At 33.2% G+C, this 18,003-nt stretch overlaps 1 protein-coding gene across 1 annotated transcript in view; it reads right to left on the bottom strand.

The window, feature by feature from the left end:
* LOC123661884 (zwei Ig domain protein zig-8-like) overlaps positions 1-18,003 on the bottom strand; it is a 38,163-nt gene that overhangs the window by 13,702 nt on the left and 6,458 nt on the right. Inside the window, exons 2-4 of the mRNA XM_045596820.1 lie at positions 9,004-9,188; positions 5,662-5,778; positions 1,498-1,591 (exon numbers count right to left, since the gene is read on the bottom strand). Coding sequence (XP_045452776.1) covers positions 1,498-1,591; positions 5,662-5,778; positions 9,004-9,188 — 396 coding nt within the window. The remainder of the gene's footprint in view (positions 1-1,497; positions 1,592-5,661; positions 5,779-9,003; positions 9,189-18,003) is intronic.

Genomic DNA, 18,003 nt, shown 5'->3' with positions numbered 1-18,003 from the left:
ACAACTTAAATGTTTCTAAATATAATGTTAATTTAAATTTGTAATTTTTTCACAAAACTTTTGGTCCATTTTACTCGATGAGTTTTTTAATTTAAATATGAACCAATAACTACGTAATAAGTCTTAAATCATTAATTATTACTTTTGATTTTACGCTACATTTAACGTAAAATACATTAAAGCCTCTAATACGCAGTCGTGTGTTAAATTTAATATCACGGCAGAAAGACGGTAACTTAATTAGTGAGAAAGTACTGAACGTAATTTGGAAAGAGAATGTTCAATTGAATACTTATAATCGCAGAATATGATAGGAATTACATTGATTGTTAAGTTCTGTAAAGTTTTATTTGATATTTAGAAATATATTTTAATAGTTTTCTTATTGAATTCAATTGAATCTTAAGCTCTTGTGAATATTATAAACATCTTAATAACATTTGTAACATGATATTTGGTTCTATTTTGGAGTAACATTACCTACTACATCAGTACACCGATCACAATGATATTTACGTTCAAATAACGTAAACATCTAGAATAACGTTCTGATACTGTATTACTACGAGATTGAAAGGTATCGAGGCAAGAACAGGGGGCATATCTTGTATACAATAAGTTTCAAAAAATATCGATATGATTAACTATCTTAAAATTAATTATGAATTGAAAAAATCTTGTAAGTTCTCTTAAAGGTAAAGGTTATAAAAATAATATTCAATAAAGGACCGCTTAGCCTTGCAAATAAATTAGGTCTAATATAGAACTAGAACTTCAAAATTACGCTTTGAACTTGCTACTGAGTTGGGGTTCGTTAGATATGAATAGACTCAAAACATCACATCACTTCAAAACTAACATTGAAATCTTCAAGCGGGTCCTTCCAATCTTCAGCTACGGGCCGTCAAATTGGGATATAATTTTCTTTTTTATTCTTTTGTTTTATTATTTTTGTCATTATTTATTTTACGATTTTGCGAAACTTAGCGTGCGTGTGTTGCTACTTTGCTATATAGATGTGAAATCTTTTTGTTTCATAATAATAATTATTTATTAATATTGTCATTTTTAAGAAATACGTGTTTCAAAATTAATGCAATATTGAATTTAATTACATTAATAGTAAGTTGTATGTAGTATGTGTGTATATGAGTACAGACGTTGATAATTTTATGTGGTTTTGAATGATGTTTTAATAAAAGAATTGCTTTCGTAATTTAAAAATGAGCTTAGAGAATTAATACGTCCAATTAAACATAAAGTCTCCTACTATTTAATATAGACAAGTAATTAAACAACACTTTGTTTCACAAACAAACAGTTGTTGGCATCTGTTTCCAAAATCAAACGCTAAATTAAAGTATCTGGTAACATAAAAGATACCAAAGCTATAAAGATAAATTACTCATTAAATAGGCCACGAGGAAGTTGATAAGCCGTTTTAAATACAAAAAGCGATATAACGTAATATATTTAAAATAAAACAAATTCTTTTACCAACAACGGAGAGGTACATTCTGTGACCTATCGGCGGAGTGGTGCCGACTTGGCACTCGTAGATGCCGGAGTCGCGCCGCTGCGGAAACCTTATCTGTTGATACAAATTTACATATTGTTTCGTTGAAAATGGGCTAACAATTTAAATCTAATTGTTTATAATTCGAAACTTTATCTAGAGAGCTTAGTTACTTAATTCAGGACATTTCTTTATAGTGTTGGTTTATTTAGATAAGGAAGGTTATGTCTACGTGAAATTTGTTGGGGGCTTTATAAGTTTTGCTAAAACTAATTAAAAAAGACATTTATTGGCACTAAAATATATGACTGTCTGAAAATAATAGTGGCTACAACAAATTGACTATATTTTAATGCTATAAAGATAAAAAAATATTTAAAAAAAGATGAATGAACGTTCCAATTCCAGCAAACGCAACTCAGATAAAATCCACGTGTGCTTATAACATACACACACGGTCGTCTGTTCCTATGTTAAGCCACTTAATGCATGCTATTATAAGTAACAGTGGGCTGTTATAGGTACTTTGTTATATATATAAAATACATATATAAATACACTCTCAGGCGAGAATCGAACCCGCAACCCCAACAGGCTAGTCAAACCTATACTGCATCAAACCCACTCAAGTCGAGAAATGATATACAAAGCATATAGTTTTATTAAACAATCCACGCAGATAGTATCGTAGTCAATCAAATGAGATAGAACACGAGTTTTGGCATAGGTTACACAAAGCCTAATTGGGTGCACTTTGAGCGCAATGCAGTTTAGGTCGCGCTTTCTTGCTTTTTGATAAGATTTCCGAATTTGCATATAATCTTTAGACGTTGTTTATGGCGGTCAACTAGAAATTGGCTTGGAACTTAGTCAGTAAATTATTTAGTCTGCACGCGATGTGTAAAATACTGAAGCTGGGTGTTAGCCAAAAGACTCCACCTGCTGGTGAAGCAGTGAAATTTGCGACCAGCCATTAATATCCGGTTGGACAAGGGCTAGCATGTTTTTAAACAGACTTGAGTACTTTGAAGCGATAAAATTAAAAACAGTAACAATGAATTTCCAAAGAAATACAAGCTGTTAACTAATTTTTTTCACTAAATTATTTTTCAACTTGCTAATTCTGTAGGCTATGTCGGTTACTTTCGTTCTCTCGCGGATAGTCTTATTTCTAATCCTATCTTTGAAAAAAACCCCAAGCATAGCCCGTTCCATTGCACGTTGAGCGACTTTAAACTTGTGGACCAGTGCCTTCGTCAGTGTCCAAATCTCGGCTCCGTATGTTAACATAGGCAGGACGCATCGCTCGAAGACTTTTGTCTTCAAGCATTGCGGAATCTTCGAAGTGAAGACTCGACGAAGCCTGCCAAACTAGTGAACTGCAATAGGCTGGGCTGACTGACTGACTGATTATTCTTTCAATTTTAAATTTTCAGACGTTATATAACTTAATATTATTTCTACAATTCAAACGAATGTAGCTGTTTTATCATTGAAAAAACTATCAAATTGAAGTAATTGAAAAAATTATAATTGCTTTGTTGTTTTTGAAAACTTCGAACAAAAATTGTTGTCTTAGAATTTGGTATATTATTTAAAGTATCACGATCATAATTCAGTCTGTAACATCCTATTACTAGGCATAGGCCTTTTTCTCAATTTAGAAAAAGGATTGAAGTTCAATCCACCACGCTGCTCCACTGTGTTGGCTAGATATGTTCCCTACTATGAGCAACGATCGCTATCAAATATCTATGATAATAAGCGCGACTAACAGCTTAGCGTGCTTTCCGAGGCACGGTAAGGAGACCTACAAAGACGGACATCTAAACCGGACAGAAATATTTACACAAATACAAATCCCGGACGGATCCCGAGCGGGAATCGATCTCCCAAACCGTCGGTGTTTTAGATGGCATGCACTAATACACCAGAGCGGTGTTATAAATGTAATGTTATATAATTTTTACTTCAGTGATTGAGAATACAATAAAAGTTATTTCCCTTTTTTCATTAATTTTTTTGCGAAGGCACATCGCTCTTATTAGGAATCATTCTAAAAAAAATCGAACCATTCTTACTTAAAAAAGCAAGTAAAATTATAATGGTTTCTAAGTTTACTGAATTAATTTATTTCGACAATGAAATAAATTTTGAAATGTCTGCTTTGAAACTTGTTTTAATTAAGCGTAACTTAATATAGAAAAGAAATTTGTCTCCAACTTTAAGTATTTCAATGTTTTTTAATGAGATATTGTTATTATAACAAATTTTACTATTGAAAGTTACTTTATATGAATACTGTTGTACTTATAAATTATATTAAAATGAGAATTAATTTGGAGATCAATGCAATAAGTTCATTGATATTGTCACACCTACTCATTACATTTGGCATAGCTAAACTTATTACAAAGAATATACAAAAAAAAAATCTAAACAAAGAGATAGATACATACATACATTTATTTGTAATAATTGTTATTGTTTTGTAAAGATAATTCGTACAATTCTCTTATATCATGATCAGAGCAAGTGGTGTCTTGACATACAAAACGTTAAATTTCTAAATCTTGAATGAGTATACTAGTAATATAAGTGTCTAAACCGGTATAAAGGTTTTTTAATATTGGTCGCTTATTCTGAATCATGAGACTATCCGCGAGAGAACGAAAGTAACCGACATAGCCCACAGAATTAGCAAGTTGAAGTGGCAGTGGGCTGGTCATCTGTGTCGCAGGACCAATGGTCGTTGGAGTAGGGTCCTAGAGTGAAGACCGCGTCTTGGCAAACGCAGTGTGGGACGTCCTCCAGCCCGTTGGACCGACGATCTACGTAAGATTGCCGGCGTAGGCTGGATGAGGATTGCGGAAAACCGGGATGTTTGGCGCGAACTTGGGGAGGCCTATGTCCAGCAGTGGACTGACATAGGCTGAAGATTCTAAATCATGCCTTTTCGATGTATATAGTCGTAACACTTGAATCCTAAAATAGCAGTTTATTTCAAAACATGATTTATGCCACAAAAATTTAAATACAAATCAAGTACTTATCATTTAACTTTGCATAGTAAGAGGGCATAAGACTGTTAATTCTTTTAACCCCTTCTTAAAATGTTGTACTGAGCTCAATTGGAAATGAGGATGACGAAGTTTGGGCCAAGCTCTAACATATAATATCAGCGAACAAACAGAGAATGAGATTCAACAGAGGACGACGCCATTTTGTAAAGTTTGAAATAGTTCGGCATAGTTGTAAAGGTCCGTGGTATTAGTTTCAAGTTCTATTATATAATCTTTAACCTAATGTTGGAAAACGACTGAACTGCGATTTTCGAATAAGTTGGACCGCGTATTAGCTTATTTTAGTTGAAACTTTGCAGTGCGTATCTGATCGTAGCTTTCATGTTGTGCAGTTCTCATGCGATTCGAATTGTCTCAAACTCGAAATTTAAACTGAAAATATTTTCATTTAGATAGGCTCAGGTGAATTCTTCTGAATAATAGCATTACAAGTCTTCCGTGTCATTTTCATGTGGATCTACTTCTGCCATGGAATACAAATCTGCTGAGAACTGTGAAACTTGTCACTTAATTGAAGGTTTTTTTTTAATATAATGTTACTGAATAAAACTACGATAAATGATACTGCAAAAGTGCAGATATCGAATTGACACTTTCTTATTCTTTCATATAATCTTGGACTGTCAATGTCTGTTTTTCTTTAGAGATTTATTAATTTTAATTTATACAATTTATTTCTGAAGTGACTAAAAATTTACATCTTAGTGACCGTTGAGTGTAAGTTGTTTATTTATTATTTATATCTAAATTTTATAGCCACAAAACTTTTTTCCAAAAAAAAAACTTACAATTTGCAACAAAATAACTTAGGTAATACACATAATTATATGGTCAAATATAATATTAAGTTATTCGCTGTTTAAAGTTATACAAAAATATAACAAACGAACTATTAGATGGAAATTTCCTGTTGGCATTGCTGACACACACACGCACACACATAAAGAAACACACACATACCCACGCACACACGCACACACATACACACAACACACCCAAAACAAAAATCTCCATAGCCTATAGAAATGATCTTCAAATTAAAGTTAGTAATTTTAATCTCACCTTGAGTATCCAGTCTTCGGTGTGAGGATTGTGGACACTAATGAACCTCTGGTCCGAAGTATACGTCATCCTTCCAGAGGTCAAGAGATGTATATCTCGATGCCTGATCCATGACACCTGCATACAATTTACAAAAACTTGATTACATTCTATAATTTAACGTCTCGATGTTTGCATTTCTGGGTCTCCCCACCGTGCCTCGGAGAGCACGTTTAGATGACGGTCCCGGGTGATATCATAAGTATCTGATAGCAATCGTTATATATCAGTTAGTTGATTACGCATTATTAGATATAAAACAAAAAGTACCCATCAAACCCAGTCAAATCTTAATGAGACCACACGACAAGCACCAGCTTTTGATCATTCGGTAATAAGTTATGAGGTTGTTACAAAAAAGTACAGTCGAATTGAGAACCTCCTTCTTTTTTCGAAGTATTTTACATATTAAAATAACATCAGACTAGCTCTATGTGAAATGGAATGTTGAAATATTAACTTTCCTGATCAATAGTTACTAAATATTTAATCAAATTTTCAATCAACATTAGAATCAAATGATTAATGATTCAAATGGCACTAACGATTGTTGTATTATCGTATTTAATACTACAATTCAAATGGCGCACTCTTATTCAAGATCAAAATAAAAATATTTATGAAGGCAACGCATGGCAGATCGTAAGAACTTTCATAGCTATAATATACTTAAGAAAATATGCTCAAGAGAAATGGTCTATAAAATACAAAAGTGGTAAAACGTTTTTAAACTTCCTTACTCGTATAGGCTAGCTAAAGCCTTAAGTCTTACGGCACTTATTTATCTTCAGGAGTATATGAGCTGCTTTATCTCACACTAGCTTCTGCCCGCGACTTGGCCCGCGTGGAACATTTCTTTGGGCTAACTGGGGAATCTCTCAAGAGGAAAAAAAACCGTTGTTGATTCTTCATTGGTGCTCCGCCGCTATTAGTCTTAGCGTTATGATATATAGCCTATAGTCTTTCTCGATAAATAGGCTATCTAACGTTGAAAGAATTTTTCAAATCGAACCAGTAGTTCCTAAGATTAACGCGTTCCAACCAACAAACTCTTCAGCTTTGTAATATTACTATAGATAAAATTATAATCTAACCCTTCGGGCTTTAACTACATAAAGTCTTAAACGCTTCTGATCAATAATTAAAACAAAACTTTAAATACTTGTAATAAAACTTAAAATGGTTGATTTGAATCATTGTAGTTTTGGAAGAAAGCTATTCAGAAGAAAAAACCCAAAAAATAACAACATTGGACCTTCTTAATTCATAAATATCCTGTATGAATGAACCAACCTTTCCAAATTCATGACATAGTCGACGTGTATTAAATCTTGCATAGAATACTGTATTTAATCATGAATCAGGCAGTATTTTATCAATATATCATCTCCTTTGTCCTTAGGTTGCCTGGAAGATATTGCTTTTAAGCAATAAGGCCGCCTTCTGTACATTTTTCTACTAATCATTGTTAATGTTGATTGTTTATTTTATTTCTTGTTTGGTGTACAATAAAGTGTAAAATAATAATATTAATAATATTTTGAGTTCGACTTACAAGATCGAAACAAAAAGATCATACGCAAGGAAATAAGTATTAAACTCGCAACGCCAAAAACCTGATTTCAGTTGTCTAAATTTATTACATAAATTTTTGACCGCAACTTCGGGTATTTTTTTATACTAACTAGGTTGGCAAACAAGTGTGAGGTTTACTTGATGATAAGCGATTACCGTAGCTTAAAGACGTCTGCAATACCAGAAGCATCCCAAGCGAATAACCCACCCTATCCGAAATTCGCCTTAGGAGCTCTGGTCACGTTACTCACCAAAAGGAACACAATACTGCTTGAAAGCAGTATTATTTAACTGTGATCTAAGGTCGAGTCACTTAAAATTATGATAGTAAAATAGCAAAATATTTAATGACGATTTCTGCTTATGTAAAGATTACGAGTATATGATTGTTCATTTATGTATAATTCAAATGTTAACAAAGCCCATCTTCAGAGTGCTTTAATTGAAACAGAAATGTTTTATTCAAATGGCAGAATGAACTCAATAGGTCTTCAAAGGGCGTCAGTTACTGGGATTTTGTACTTGTAAAGATTCGTCCATCGTATTTTCATTGTATTTATATTTTTCAAGAGTACAAGACGTCAGTTATTTTGTAAATATTCTACTTTATGATTATTTGTATAAATATAATTCGTATTATGTCTGATAATAAGACCGGATTGAATAATTAAAGTAATTGTTTATTGCATTAATTTTTAAACTTAATTACGCTTATAATCCTTAAAAGATATCGTTTCATGGGATTAATTTTTAAAATTAATTTAAACTAGTGGTCACCCAGAGGTCGAAATTAAACCATAATTAAAAATTTAAATTAAAGAAAACCAAAAAATAATGAAAATAAAGAACCTTTTTCAAACTTTGACAATCAACAAAAGAGTATAATATGCGTGTGTGTAATGTTTTTTTTTTATTGATTTAATGTATAGTTCGCGTCATGTAAAAAGAACGCTGAAAGAAACTGGAGGGGGTGCGTTTGCGCATGGGTATACTCGCGCACAAGTACTACTGTTTTATTTTTTAATTAGGCTTTCACTCGCGGCTTCGTATAATGGTTATTGGTAGGTACATTAAAAAATACTAGAAATACAAGTGCGAATAATTCGGACTAAATAAGTATAATAATTATCACTTTACAAAATCACAATTTTTTTTTAAACAAAAGCAATAACAAATTTTTTAGTTATTGAAATGTCGTATTCAAAAATAATAATTATCTGTACTCTCGATATTCGTATCTTAATAGTTTTTATGTGTTTAAAATGATAAATTGATAATTGTTTTTTAGTGAAATAAATAGTAAATGGAGAATTTTGTAATTTAAAACTTTTGTGCGCGATAATAATTTGAGTCGACGTCGAACTGTCAACCGCAGTCAACCAATAGCACACCGGCAAGCATGCGACAAGTGATAAACACTCCCGTCCCCCTACCCCGTACCACCAAATAGACCGATAAATCGCTTCTGCGCAGCTTCAAGGCCAGCGTTCTTTTTACATGACGCGAACTATACTTTTTATGCATTATTTAAAAAATATATGAGCATTCTGCACTTTTTCTCTATATAAACTATAAGTGTGCGAAATTTCATACTCCTCCATCCGCGAAATGTTCGTAAAAAGGGGTACAAAGTTTTTGCTTTACGTGTTAATATATTACTGACTGATGGGTTCCTTACTTCTCAGTTAATGTCAATAACTATAGGTAAGTAAATAATAACATACTGACCGTTCTGTTACCAAGATCATGGACCCTGCAGTTCAGCTGTGCTGTCTTCCCAACCAGGGCTGTGACATTTCTTGAGTATGCCACGTCGAAGTGTGGTCCTCTTTGTGTGAGACCAAGATCGACGTCTGTGTACTCCAATTCTTGGACTCCATCTGAACTTAGGCCATTCGTGTTGTCTGTGCCACCTGATGAGAAAAAAAAAACATTTTTTTACAAAAAAATTTACTAAGTACACAACTAAGTACCCATTTACGAATTGGAACGAGAATTACATTAAAATTATAATTTCAATCGAACTAATAATAAGTTATTCTACGTATTATTCTACATTACAATGTATTGTTATTAAAGTGGTTAGTCAACATCAAACACAGAGATATAAGTCTGCATGTGTAATCATACTCTAGCTGATTACTAGTAAACTTTTATTAGTAGCAAGATTTTTTTTTAATATAATTTTTCAGATTGCCATATTTCTATTATTAGTAGCGATTAAATTTGACCTTTAATTCCTGTTAATAGGACATAAAAATTAATCAAAATACTCTTTAGTTTTACTAAATCAGTTAACATAAAATATATTTAAAAAAAAATCAATTACGTGTCAAATAGTTACAAAGTGTCAACTTTAAACCCAAGTGTTAATACACTCACTCCTGAATATGACATAGACATTGTGATTATTCATACACGTTAGCAGTATGAGACATATACTGTTCATCTGCAGTGAACCTAACGTGTGGATTAAGGTATTAGCAGGTGAAGAGCTTAGATGCACAGGAACCGTAATGAGCCATTACTTACGTCAAGACGAGCTCTTCAAGCAACAAGACAAATTTATTTAAGAATTCCAACACACAAACGGTATAAAATAAGCAATTTAACTAAATAAACTTGTGCTATCTTTACAGAAATTCTACGGTTTTAACAACGAGATTTTCCATGCATTTGTCTCTTCCACTCGACGACTTGAAAACCAGAAATGTTTCAATGAATAAATTAAGACTATTATGTATCAATTCCGTTTTGACTAGCGTTCAAATAAAAAGAAAAAGATAATTAAAAATTCTTTTTCCATTCAAATAATTTAAGAATTATTATTTGTTTTAAATATTAATTAAAATATGAATACGGAAAGCTTTTAATCAGTTGGATTTGAAAATATATCGGAAATGTTTCTGTTGTTATTGTATTGATACGATTTATTAAGATGATAAGACTTGATGAAGTTGGCGCAACGGTCACAGCACTGGTTTGTGGCTGTTGCGCTGACGATTGCGGGTTCGATCCCCGCACATGACAAACATTTGTATTGTCCATAAAGATAATTGCCATAGTCTGGGTATTTATGAAGTCCTTATGAGTCTCAACACCGAGCTTCGGGAAGCACCTTAAGCCGTTGGTCCCGGTTGTTATCATGTACACCTGATAGCGATCTTTACTCATAGTAGGCAATATATCCGCCAACCCGCATTAGAGCAGCGTGGTGGATTAAGCTCTGATCTTTCTCCTACATGGGAAAAGAGGCCTATTCCGAAGCGTATATTAAGTAAAGCGTATATAAGTGGTTCATTAAAATAACTTACAACCATACTTAGATATTTAAAAAAAAACAAGCTGTTTTGGAAGGAACGTAAGCTTTAAGTAACATAGTGTAACAAATGCGAAAAACTTGAGCAAATTATCATTAACTAGCTTCTGCCCGCGAGTTTATCCGCATGGGATAGGAAGAATTTTGTCATACATGATTTTGCCAAACTGCAGCGCACGCAGCGGAAGCTCTTAAAAGGAAAAAAATCCGATTTTGAAACATTATTGATTGGTGGCCTGCTTCTATCGAGCTTAGCGTGATGATATAAGGCCTATAGCCTGCCTTGGTAAATGGGCTATATAACAATGAAAGAATTTTTCTAATCAGATCAGTAGTTCCCTAGATTAGCGCGTTCAAACAAACAAACTCTTCAGCTTCATAATATTAGTATAGATTACAATCTTTATCATTACTTTTGATTTTCTTTGATATGTTTTATAATATAATTTTACATGGCCATGATGTAAACCCTTGGGATGAATAGGGCACTTTGAAAGTCAATCTCTAAAAGGGTTAAACAGAGGTTAATTCATTTAAGGACTTTACCCTTTGTCTCTACTAATATTATGAATAGAAAGCATTTATTACTTTGTAATCAAATATCTGTTTATGTAAATATCTATCTTCTATACGTGAAGCAAAAACTTTTTACAAAAAATGCGTGGACGGAACTAGTATGAAATTTTGCACACTTATACTTTATATAGAGAAAGAGTGCAGAATGCTAATATTTTTTTTAATATTCATAAAAAATATAGGATAAATATAATAAATAAAAAAAAAAAAAAAACATTACACACACTACCATGTATTTAACACACACACACGCATAAATAAACTTTTGTTTAATGTTCAAACTTATAATTTAAACTAATTGTGGTCGAATTTTGACCACTAGGCGACCACTAGTAGAAATAAATGGGTATAATGTAGGCTAACAAAAGTGTGTTTTACGCAAATTTATTTAAGTATTTTTCATTCAAGCGACATGAACAAGTTGTCGCTGCAGTCCTTGCTCATGTACAATTATTTACACGCATACACTTCATCTGCTGTGTGGCTACGGCAGTAAAGAACACAGCCATTCCCTCTCTTCCTGTGGGTGTCGTAAGAGGCGACTAAGAGATAACACAGTTCCACTACCACCTTGGAACTTATAAAGCCGACCGATGGCGGGATAACCATCCAACTGCTAGCTTTAAAATACACAGGCCGAGGACGGGCAGCAGCGTCTTCGGTGCGACAAAGCCAGCGCTGTGGTTACCAACCCGCCTTGCCCAGCGTGGTGACTATGGGCAAAACACATGAGTTCACTGGCTCGAACTTGTGAAGGCCTATATCCAGTAGTGGACTTCGATAGGCTGATGTGTGATGTGATACACTTCATATTCTTTTAAAATTACTAGATTGTCACTAAGTAGACCTTAACTTATTTACGCTGTTTTGCATTTCACTTTTGGGTTGGATGGTTTTATTTCCCTCAACTTCCTTTGTTTCAAGGCTCCTGATAAGGTACAAGGTTCCTGATATCGATCGTTACTCGTGGTATGGAAATAATTCACCAATTCGCAGTGGAACCCCTGGTGATTTAAGCTACTCTTTTTTTATATTGAAAATGAGGTATTTACCTATCAGCTTATATTACCAGCTGAATCAATCAGATAAATTAATTCCTTAGGTACCTATTTTCATATATTCGAAAAAAGATCTCTTTTTAAACAATTTGAATAACTATAACATAGCGTTTTCCATACATAAATCTAAATATATATATATATATATATATATATATATATATATATATATTCAATTTTTGTCTGTATGTCCTTTATAGAATCGTAGCTATACATTTGATCATGTCATGATGTTCAGCAAAGTGTTGTGCATGAGCCCACAAAGGTTCCACCTGAGTTCCTGAGTTGGTACGACCAAAGAAATAATAAAAAAAAGCGTAGCAACGCGCGTAGGATACTATAAATCTTCAATTGCAATGCACCATATCTAGTTAGAAATAAAATTAATGACATTTAAAGTGGTAACTAAATTCTGATCGACAGATTCAAACCTATGCAAGTCTTAGAGTAATAAAATGTCGTAAGTGAAACCGTATGCTTGAAACTAGCAGTAAAATGTAACTGTGCTTCGCAAAAAAGGCTCTTCGAACAAGAAATCGGTGTAATAATAAAATTCCATGCGTTCTTACTTGAACGACATTGTCTAATGCCTGCATTCTTTTTCTTTCTGCGTTCTTTACACTGTAACTATAAATTAAATAACAGTAACAATACACACTGGCATAGTACAAGCATAACTTTGTAATAAAGATAATTAAGTTTGCTCGCAGATGAAAAAAAATTCCGACCTCAATTACATTGACCAGTAATATAACGAAAGTGGAGGCAAAATAGTTAAGTAAATGCGCGTTATCAAAAAATCATATATTTTAGTACTTAGATTGTTTTGGTATCAATAGATGAAAATGCTTATAAGCTGAAAAGCAATAAAACAGACAACCATAACTATAATAGTAAACAAGATGAAAACACGGTACTTTGGTAAGTGACTTTGGTCGGGCTCAACATTATGGGTCCATTCAGTGCAAGGACAGCCATTGTGCCAGTTGATTCATGGGACAATACATCTTAAAATATAGCTACGACTGAACATATTACGTAAATGATAAATATGTGTGGACTTAGTGACGCTGTATTTCTTGCATGATATTACTAATTTTGTACCAAAACACAGATTATATATATTTTTATTTAAAGGAGTAACTGCGGAGTTTCTTGCCGATTTTTCTCTACAGAATCTACATTCCGAATCGATGGTTGCTTTACTTTTAACAATAATAATCACATTAAAATTTTAATTTGTAAAATGATGATTCGAATAGTCCTTTAAGCCTATTTGAATAAAGGTATTTTGATTGTGACATTAAGATTCACAATAAGGCCTCCTCTTAATGTTCGTATAGCCATATAGGACTCGAAAATATCAAGCAATCTATACTATAACGTAAACTCATGTGTTTTGCCCATAGTCACCACGCTGGGCAGGCGGGTTGGTGATCGCAGTACTGGCTTTGTCGCACCGAAGACGCTGCTGCGTGTCTTCGCCCTGTGTATTTCAAAGCCAGCAGTTGGATGGTTATCCCGCCATCGGCCGGCTTCTTAAGTTCCATGGTGGTTGTGGAACCTTGTTATCCCTTAGTCGCCTCTTACAACAAATCTTGTTTGTTGTTGTACAATGTTGTACAATGTACAATGTTGTTTTCATCTTGTTTTGGCGTAAACTTGTGGAGGCCTATGTCCAGCAGTGGACTGTGAAGGCTGAAATGATGATGATGATAATGATGATGTACTATAATAAAATAATTATTTTAATATCATTGACGAACTTTCGTGGGGTATATCGCAGACTGTATCCCACTCATGACAAATTTAACCCTTGAATGTTTTTGGTGGTCTGTCCTTTTGTAGAATATTTTTATATTTTTTTGGAATTTCATCTTGTAAGCGTCATAGACTGTAAAGTTATTTTTTTAATAAATCGTTTATGCTATCGATATGCGTACGCCAAGTATATATTTGTTGTTGGTTGGCACGCTTAAATTAACATCTATTATACATTTTTGACCCTTTTTGAAGTGAAAGTTTTTCAGAATCCTTGTGATTAGAAACTCGATGAAACGAAAATGCGTAACGATCAAAAACAAACACAAATGTACAGGAGACAATGAGACAGAATACATTTTTCACATTCAGCTTGTAACATCCCACTGCTGGGCATTGGCCTCTCTCATGTAGGAGAAGGATTGGAGCTTAATCCACCACGGTGCTCCACTACTTGGTTGGCGTGAACACAGTATTTTATATTCTGAAAACTTTAGCTACTTTTCAGTTGCACTTCTGTACTTCACTTTCTTTTTCATTTGAAATTAAAAGTTTCTACCAAATACTTATTTCATGAATAAGAACTTTAACTTGAACCATTATTGCACTGAGGTAAGATTTTTCAACCGAAACTAATTAATTTACCAAAAATACCGCAGCATGTTTTAGCCCGTATCGAGTTACCGAAACAATAATTGTACCTTTCGGTCATAAATCATTCGTCATCGCCAGGAGTATGACAGTGTGTATTATTGCACGAATCCTTTTCATTAACAGTAGAAAAGGCTATTGTCCAATCGTGGGAACTTGACAGATTATTGTTGATTACATTTATTAGTTAATTAATCATTTTTTGGCATTCTATTTCCTGTATCCTTTTTTTTGTTTTGTTTTTGTTACGTATTTTTGATATCCGAGTGGGACGAATTGTGATTTAATATATACTGATGGTTTTTTAGGGGTGCGATTTCTCTAATTATAAACAAATAAATATCTACACAATACACACACGGTCGTCTGTTCCTAAAGTAAGCAACTTAATGCTTGTGTTATAGGTAACAGCCAACTGGTATATAGCTACATTTTTTTTTCGATAAATATACTTATAAATAATACATATATAAATATATAAATATATATTTATATTACACCCAGACTCGGGGTGGGAATCGAACCCAGAATCCTCGGAGCTTTGGCTAGTCAAAACTTAATTACAAATTTACAATTATTAATGAAATTACGTAGTTAGTATGTTGTGCGATAGATGCCGCCACAGTTTAATTCAAAGTTTCGGTACCCGCTTAGAACGAATATTTGTAAACGTAGAATTTTTGGTTCTTTGTAATCACTATCCGATAATTGTCATTACATTTGATGGGATAGTTATTCGCAAATCTTTAGGCAGGGTTTTAGCTCCATTCGTTCTCCTTTGGAGGATAAAATGCCTTTAAGAAAGAATGGGATGCTTTCGTGTTGATGCAGTTCGGTATTGGTAACGCAGTACGATAGGCATACAATTGGTCATCTTAATCCACTTCAGCCTGTAATATCCCACTGATGGGCGGCGTAGGCATCTTTCCCGATGTATGAGAAGCATCAGAGCTTAATCGACCACGCTGCTCCAATGCAGGTTGGAGGATATATTCCCTTCTATGAGTATCGATCACAATCAGGTGTACATGATAAGAACCGGGACCGATGGTTTAACGTGCTCTCCGAGGCACGGTGGGGAGACCCACAAGGACTGCGCAAACACCCAGACCACGGCAAACATCTGTATGGTCAATACAAATATTTGTCATGTGCGGGGATCGAACCCGCAACCGCCAGCGCAACAGCCACAAGCCAGTGCTGTGACCGTTGAGCCAATGCGTCGTCTACTTAATAACGTACTTTAATCTACTTTTATTGAATTAAACTTCTTCACGCACGCTTGACTTGGGGTGAGCTGGTGAGTGCGTGACGAGAGCGTTACGAAAAGTGTGATTGGGTGAGGCGAACGAAAGTTGAGAGTTGAAGATATAAGATAGATGAAGCTAAAGAAGTTTAACTTCAGTTGTGTGGTCTAAAGTATACTCGTTTTATTTTTATAAATAGAAGATATATAATATATCTTTAAATATCAGTGTGATCCTATTTTGGCCATATTTGTACATTATATTGTAACATACTATTGTAACATAACGCTGTCGGATTGCCTATAAAATAAATAAATAAATAAATAAATAAATAATTAATCTAAATTTTTTTAAATTATATTACGCCAAAAACAAAATGAAAATTTAACTAATGATCTCTTACTCTTTATGGCAATTTATAAACGTTATGATTGTTTTAAAAGTAAACCATTTTTTTATATATATATAAAGATATATCCACATGCTTATAATGCCCGTGCTTTTGTTATTCCAATTTTTATTTTTATTAGTGATCGTTACTTGGTACACTACTGCAGCTTACATTAAGAAAACTAATTATTCTATCTTAGTATCCCTAATGCAGACGTGAATCCACCGTTTGCATAAAGATTTATTTATTTAATTATATTGCGCCTTACCTTAATTATTATTGTCGATTTTTTATTATTATGATCCGTGTTTATATATACACTTACTTGCTATCTATAATATATGTACACTTATTTTTAGTTACCGTATATGTACACTTATGACCTACTTGGCCTACTTAAAAAGTATACCATTAAAATTATCAACAATAATAATAATCGGGTCATAGTTAAAGTCTGCCAACCCTCAATGCAATGCCCAGCAATGGATTGTTTACAGGCTGAATGCGAGTTAAACTATTCCTATTGTTACAACAATTTTCTCTAAATTGAACATTCTAAACTAATGGAATTGGTACGAAAGATTTAGTTCTAAGACAAAAAGTTGTGGAAGTTAAGTAGAAGATATCACAAATTTGTTGATAAACAATTAACATTATATTGTCACACATAGCCTACCACAGCATCAGCATACTTACATTTTCATCTTTACATCGCACACGGCACCTAGGACCTATCAAGCCAGCATTTATGTCAATCGTTGATGTCAATGGAACTTTTCATTCGAAGCCTGAATTGTGGAAGCATCACTCTTGGTACAAACATCGACCAATTGTCATTACTGTAATTTAGTTATAGTTTCTTTATTTTTGTAATACATATAATAAATTAATTATAAGTTTTTTTTTTTATTGTTTTTTGGATTCTCCGGCTGCACCCTTCAATAGTTTTATATTTATTTAATTTTTGTAATTCACTCCACTAGTCCAATTTTACTTTTGATTAGAGTTTTTTTAAAAATTACTATATTAATAACTTTTGACGTTTTTATGCAAAATTAAAATATGAATACGTACGTGACTACGGATTTTTTTACGAATTAACAACCCTTACGATAATGGTATTATTAGAAATTCCTTTTTATGTATAAGAAAACTACATTCGTTGTGATAACTTTCCTAACATGAGTAACGTTTATATAATTCAACTAGCGGTCTTCGCCTTCGTTCGCATGAAATTTAGCAAAAAAGCTATTGTTCAGTTCGTATTCATTTATAAAATAAATAAATTCCTAAAATAAAAGTAGACTAAGTTACTCCTTACTATATAAGCTATTTTCCAATGAAAGTCCCGTTAAAATAGGTCCAGTCGTTTCAGAGATTAGCCGGAACAAACAGAAAGACAAGCAGAGAAACGAAAGTTGTAAAAAATGCTATTTTGGTATATGTATCGTGTATAACACCCATATGCATTTAGTAAAAAGCGGCTATATTAATATTAAAAACATACACTCCAATTTTATTTATTTTTGTAGATAATTGTTATATATTTTCTGTGGGTAGATTGTTGTTTTCTGTCAAAGGTATGCATTAAACGAGATGTAAACCCGATCAGCTGTTTTTCTATTGTTTCCGAATAATCTAGTATCTTTGAACATATTTAACAATAATGATAATAATCAACTTCGACAGACTAACGTACTTCCCGTGACACGGCCTTTTTAACTA

This window comes from Melitaea cinxia, chromosome 17 (assembly GCF_905220565.1).
Source record: "Melitaea cinxia chromosome 17, ilMelCinx1.1, whole genome shotgun sequence".
In the NCBI taxonomy this organism is placed as follows: domain Eukaryota; kingdom Metazoa; phylum Arthropoda; class Insecta; order Lepidoptera; family Nymphalidae; genus Melitaea; species Melitaea cinxia.
Note: the sequence above shows the minus strand (reverse complement) of the source record. Positions and strands in the feature narration are given on the sequence as shown.